At 36.5% G+C, this 6,997-nt stretch overlaps 1 protein-coding gene across 1 annotated transcript in view; it reads left to right on the top strand.

Annotated features, from left to right (window-relative positions):
• Positions 1-5,619: 5,619 nt before the first annotated feature.
• The window catches only part of MRPS25 (mitochondrial ribosomal protein S25), a 3,166-nt gene continuing 1,788 nt past the window's right edge, over positions 5,620-6,997 (top strand). The window contains exon 1 of the mRNA XM_009320118.1: positions 5,620-5,654. Coding sequence (XP_009318393.1) covers positions 5,620-5,654 — 35 coding nt within the window. The remainder of the gene's footprint in view (positions 5,655-6,997) is intronic.

Genomic DNA, 6,997 nt, shown 5'->3' with positions numbered 1-6,997 from the left:
TTCCAGAATTTCTGAGGTCCTGTTTCTGCTGCTCTTGAAATGAAAATATTTTAACTCAGTAGAAATATAGTGATAAATTATCTGATTAGATCTATCTGAACTTCAGTACATGTGTATATTGGGAATAATTCATTCGGAAAAATGTTAGAGTTCTGTGCTGACTGAAACTAGGGCATGCAGGGAGTGATAATGAGGCAATAATGTCTATTCTCCATGTGCTTCATCTGTTTTTCAACTCTTTTGAGAAGGAACTAGATTTGAATCTCATAGATAGAACAACGATCGATAACTGTGTAGAGGCATTTTGGGTTAGTTTTGTAATAATGATTTTTATTGCATTTGTGACGAGGGCAAGAAGGTATACTACTTTTCTTCCCTTAATTTACTTATATTGGACTAAAGAGACACAGAACTAAGACCATGTGCAAAAGTCATCTTTCTCTGCCCATTTACATTGCTTGTAAATTAGATACGATGCTTTTGGTGCCGGTGGAGTTACTCTGGCATGAAACTGGTAGAAGAGGAAAAAATAATCTCTAAGGAGAGATCCTTCAAAGAGATCATAAAAGCCTTTATTTTAGCTGCCTTAAAATGTCAGATTATTAAGGAGGCTTAGTTTTCAGAGCACTCTGAGGCGAGAAACGCTTGTTGGTCACCATTGATTACTTGGTATCATTTACCAAGTCTCTTCTTACCATCATCTGAAGCACTGAGGGCATTATGGCCCTCAGGGCAGCCATAATGCCTCCAGTGAATAGCACTGACTCAAAATTTCTGTGCTGAATACAGCTGGCTCTGCATTATCATTATAGTACCCTTTGGCAAAGGGCATATTCTGAGGTGTGATAGGGAAAACAAGTCAGGGCTGAAGCTTCCAGGCAAAACCAGTTTCCTGACTGTGTTTCTTCTTTGGCAGAAATTGTAAAACACTTCAGTGTTTTCACTGTTGGGTATAGTACATGGGACTCTCACAGATTCCTGAATGATTTCATCCAAGATGCTGAAGATGTCAGTACATTTTCCTGCGCATTAAAATTAAGAGGGTAGTTAGGATTCTTCCCTGATTACCTGCTGTTCAATTAGTAAGGGATAACTTAAAAAAGCACCAAATAGCATGAGTAGCAAGGGTATCAGGAATACAGTTTAGCCAGGAAGAGGGAACTGGAAATTTTTGGGCTGAGGATACTTCCAAAGAAGCAGTGATCAAAGCAGCTTTCTGCAATAACAGCACCAGTCAGGGGCCCTGTTTGAATTGACTGGTGTGGGCTGTAGAACTGGCAGGTCAATCAGATGTACGCAGGTGCACCAGCAAATACCTACAGGATGATATCACCCTGAAAAGAAAAAAAACCCCAACAAACCTGTTTTTCTATTTGAAATCCCTCTCCTCTCCTTTGGTTACTCTGTAGAGTGTAAAAGCAGGGTAAGTTGGTTCTTTTTCATCTACTCTTGCCCATAAGAGAAAAAGCAGAAATACCAGGCAAACAACAAGTAGGTTCCCATCTGTCCCAGCAGTTTGCCACACTTGCCGTACAACAGAACAGCTGCTGCTGTGGTTTGCTCTAATGATAAGCATGGGCCTGCTGTGAGAGCAAGCGTACAACATCTGCAGTCCTGATGCTTCCATACATCCAGGGAGAATCAACAAAATAGGCCACGTTCACCCTATAGAGGAGAGTAAGGGGCAGAGAAAGGACAAATTGCCAGCATCTGCTGGATCTTGAATGACAGAAAATTAGTTTAAAAAACAGCTTTATATGAAAAATTACCAAGAGGGCATGGCAAAAGGGAGAAAACGAAAACATTTACTTTTTGCACCTTTTCATTCTGAAGTTGCTGAGTCATTTTAACAGTAAATTCTGAACTAAGTTCAGGCTTATTGTTTGATGAAAAATGCCGTAACCCCTCTTGTTAGATAATGCTACAGCCCTACTTCTGCTGCAATCAATGTTATCAACATTATATGGGAAATTATTTGTGCAAAAAAACCTAGAACATTATTTATACTGAGGTTGCAAGTTAAAGTAAAATTCTTCATGAAGTTTAAATGCTCTAAGTCTAAATATATTAGACTTTGAAAACATCAAATCCCAGAGTTACCTTATTACTGAGCTTCCTGTGGTGAAGTCACGCTAAGTTCATCACAGATAATACTGTCATAATGTTCCATAATTCCCAAAGCCTGTTTTATCCTCCGAGTTACATGAATGCTTTGAAAATGGCTTATTATTGTTAAATTCATGCTTGTCTTCCTTCTTTTTAAAGGGTTTGATAGATTTTTACACATCTTTATTTTGTGCCTCCCACCATTGTGCATTTCTGCATGTTCAATTCTAAAACTCACTCGAGCAGCTAATGCATATGTACATAGTTGTATGTATGTGTGTATGAATGTATATGTTTATACCTATCTGTCTAAATATATTATGTACAGTGTATAGAAAGTGTGTAGTGTATGTATATATGTACAGATACGTAGCCATGTATTCATACCGTTCTATATGTTAAAGCTTTTCATTCATTTGCTAGTCCAGAGCTTCCTAGTTTTCATTTCTCAGCCCAAACTAAGCCTCGCTTAAGCAGGTGAATCCTCATGAATTTCAGAACTTTGCATCTTTTTCTAAATCCAGCCTGAATTTAGTATTTTCTGTGCAGAACTGACAAATACATTCCATGAATTTTCTGGCTTTTACATTACTCCCTTTACCTTTCTCATTTGACATGCAGAAGTCTGCCAGTGAATAGTTAATTGAACATACAATGTCTGTTAAAAATAAATTAATAAATAAATAACCACAGTCATAGAAAATACTTCCCTGTTTTCAATATATACTCATTCTTTTTCAGCCTTCCGAGAGACTTTTTTGTAAAGTTTTATTTCGCAGTGAAACTTGGTAAGAGATTGATTTTTTTTTTTTTTTTTAAGTCTTCATCAGTGGCTAATTGGAAGAAAAACAAGTTGCCCTTTATCATTGAACTGTAGCACACAGAACAGGATGCAATGGATGCTGTTTAAAAAATCAATACTCACATTGCCGTAATGATAACATGAAACCAAACCGTTAGTTAAACAAAGACTATGATGTCCTCTGTTCAATGAAACGATGACATTTCTGTTGCAGTGGTAATTAAATAAGAGGGGGATTGCAGTTAGTTTATTTCTTAGCGAGCATCAAGACTTATTTAGGATTTTCACGATGCATTTGAATTGTATATCCACTTTCCAAAGTTATTCTCTTTATTGTCTAACTTAAACTAAACAAAGCTGGTTAGTTTATTTAGTTGTCAGACTGATGTCCATTTTCGCGTTCTGTCCTTCCCTGAACCGTAATCTGTGCAGATCTTGCACTGTGTGTGTCAAGTTTCCATTGTTCACATGGGAGCTGGGCACATGGAGCATTTATGAAATTAGGCTTCCAGTAAGACAATTTATTCCTCATAGGGAATATTCAAACATTTAAATTATCAAAATATAAGTAGTTCTTGTTCCTTTTCCCTTCTGATGACTTAAGTTACAAAGGAAGCTTTTTGTAAAAGTAATTCCATTAACTTTGATTTTTTTAAAAAAGCATTTCACAGACCATGTAGGGGAGTAGTTCAGCAAGTCTTGTTTCTGTCATATTAAGAAGGTGAAGCGGAATTTTCTGGGCATTTATTTCCACCTTTTGTACTCAACATGGCAAAGACTTGTGTATGTTTAAGCAGATGAGCAGACACCAGTTAAAATCAGGTGAGCTTCTTGCATGCTTAAAGTAAAACACAAGTCCCTTTCAGAGTCAGGCCCTCTGCTTGTAAAGTCTTCGCTATGGGAAATGCTAAGAATGTTCTCTGTTTCTTGCTCTATTGTTTAGTAAGCATTTGTAAGCTTTTGTTTCAAATATAGGAAAAAAAGGTAAAACATCCATTTTAACATTTCAAACCTTATTTTTGAGATTTTCCGCAGGAAAATTATTTAAATTAATGGCAGGAATTCCTGTGACAGATGGTCCTTCATTGGTGTCTTGACAATCAGTGCTGTTTGAATAATGTTTGCTTTCCTCTTTAAAGGCTGAATGGAAACCTGAATGTCTATTAACGTCATTGTACTGCAGTAACATTTTTAAAGATTAGGAAGCCAGCTAGGGTATTGATCAGGACTGAATCTGCTTAAAATTTCAATTGTGAATTTAGAAAAAAGAGCATATTTTAAAATTGTGAACTTGTTTTATATACGCGTTTGAATTGTTTGTATTCTGAAGGACAAAATGCACTCAAATTTAAGTCGCAATAAAGGCTCTGTTGTAATATTCTGTGGAAACTGTGGCAGGTGAAATCAGCTTTCTGTATTTGATCACAGAAAGCAAAAGTCTGAGAAGCACACCTATTGCCAGGTATCCAACACCCCTGAATAACTGGCTTCTCATACATTTTTTAATTATCTTAGATAAATGATAATAAGGCATAGGTCCATTTTAAAATATTTTCAATGATTGTGGGTTAAAAGTAGGACTGAATAAATTTCAAATAAAAAGGATATTCTTTAAGAAGAAAACATGTTACTTACAGAGCATATATGTTAAATTTCTCACACATGGAATCAACGTTAAATGTGGGACTATTTTTAATAATTAATCTGTACTCCAAAATACATTGCAAGCCAGTGTTCAAACAGTTTCATAACTGAAAAACTGCACATTGTGTAAGTGCTGTATCTATTTGGCATACCAGGGAGTTCTGAGCTCCTACAAAAAGAGCAAATTTTTATAAAAAGAATCATCTACTTTTAATTCCTTGGGACATTTTCTGGAAGTCTCTGTTCATTATAATTCAGAAAACTATCGTTTATGTTATTATATTTTAATTTCAAGTTAAAAACCTTGCAAAAGTTGTTAATTTCCCACAGCTGTTTTTGTGAAATCAGCATTGTTATGTGTGATAGCATTTAAAAATAATAGCATGTTCTTTTTTTAATCTGAATTTTATATCTAATCAATGTCTTCAGTCATGAAGAGAAATTTGCATTGTTGTGTTTGTATATAGAGTATTGCAGTGCATGATTTAGCTTATGCATTTTATTAAATGCTGTTTAAATGTGGCATTATATTGTTGTGGCTTCATACTACTACCTAAATGAGGTTTATACCATTAAAGTGAATTACAAATATAAATGCATTCTTGAGTTTTATTTTTAAGTTCACTTAATTTCTTCTTAAACATTAGGTGTCTAAGCCAAGTACATAATTTACTATCTTTTAGGGAGAAATGGTATTTTCCCTTCACTACAGTGATTATGTTATGAGTGATTTAACCAGGTCTAAGACAGAAGATAAATCCCGTGAACCTTACTGACACCAGGGAGCTACTTCTAGGAGAAGGAGGACCTTTTCCTAAAGGTTTTAATTAATCTTCTTTAGCCTTCTGTTTTTTTCAGGTTTTTTTAGGAGATAGTTAGCTATTAATAAACAATGCTTTATGTTTGCTTTTATCTGGTAGCTCCTTCCTGTTCCCCAGTTTTTAAATTAAGGTGATGCATTGGGTCTTGTTTTAGTTCCCTTCACACACACTTTATAACAGAGGTAATGAACTTGGACTCTTCCAAACAGTAAATGCATCTTCCATTTTATATATAACATGGTTGAGATGCACCACACGTATTTATATAGAGAAGATGATAGGTAGTTAATTTCGTTCCTTGTTGCTGCTATTAGAAACTGTACAACTTAGAGAAGTTGCACTTAGCAGAAATGAGGGTAATCGGACTTCAGGTTTCGGTTGTCAGATCCAGGTGTCTACAAGAAAAATGTGCATGGGGAAAAAAAAAATGTCCTATTCATTTAGAGGCCAGCTGCGAAGCAGGAGTTTTTGTTGCCTAAGTTTGAAAAGGTTGATCCTCTGCAATTGGAATTGTGTCCACACAACAGAGTATTCAATTTGTTACTCTGTCTGTAGGGCATCTAGAAAAGAAATGACAGGAGCTCAGAAGGGTGTTACTGGTCAAGATCAGTGTGCATTGACAGAATTTCGTGTAGGAAATGTTTCAGAGTGTGTGTATCCTGTGGCATGAACTCACGCATCAAGTCAGGCAAATTTTTCTTGAGCACAAAATGCATTCTTTGCATTTGACAGAGCTGTCTGAATTGTTGCAGACAAAAATATATATTCATTCATGCCATGCCAAATAATGTATTAAATTGCGATGCTGTTTGTATTTCTTTAGCTGCTTAAATGAAAGTAATAGTGAAAAAGTAAAAAAAAACACACCACCAAAACCCCCTTGGCCAACAGCATGTTTCAGAAATTTAATTCGCATCAAGATATGATGTTGCTACACAGGGAAACAACAAAAATTAAGTAAAAAAAAAAAAAAAAAAAAAGGAGCTTGGGATCATCTTTTTTTTTTTTTTTTTTTTTTTTCCCCAGGGAGAGGCGTTGCAGCCCTTTTGTTATGTTTTAGTTCATCTTCCAACTCTTCTATTTCCCTTAAATTGTTACTAAATAATTATTTCTCCTGCTTTAGTTGTCCCAACATGGTACCTGTGTGTACCTTACTTTTAGTTTCACCCTTTCTTATTATCTTTGCCTCCAAAATATTTGGTTTGGGGTGGTTTTGACTTCCTTTTATTAAAAGAGCATCAGCCCAATTTACTTTTTGAGACACCAGCCAAGAGTGGCTGGCCGGGGCGCGAGCCCATGGGAGAGCAAACAGCTCCGACGCCCTCGCAGTCTCCAGCAGCTCACAGCTCAGGGATGGCCTGAACCAGACATGACTTCGCTGCGTAGCGTAGGTTCGCTGCCTCAAACCCAGGCAGCCTTCTCTTGAACACGCAAGCTTTTAATAGCCACAAAACTGTTGCTAATCTGCAAAATGCAACTCGCAGTGGCAGGTTCTCAGATAAACTGCAGAGTACTGGTGAAAAAGACATCTGGCTTTGCACAACTTCTTTGAACCTTACAAATCTCTTTGAGAGAGCGGGAGTAACAGCTGGGAGACCCGTGCAGGCATCATCGCCGGCAGGTT

Source organism: Pygoscelis adeliae, unplaced genomic scaffold, assembly GCF_000699105.1.
Source record: "Pygoscelis adeliae isolate BGI_AS28 unplaced genomic scaffold, ASM69910v1 Scaffold302, whole genome shotgun sequence".
In the NCBI taxonomy this organism is placed as follows: domain Eukaryota; kingdom Metazoa; phylum Chordata; class Aves; order Sphenisciformes; family Spheniscidae; genus Pygoscelis; species Pygoscelis adeliae.
The sequence above is the reverse complement of the archived record's forward strand: the minus strand, read 5'-3'. Positions and strand labels throughout refer to the sequence as shown.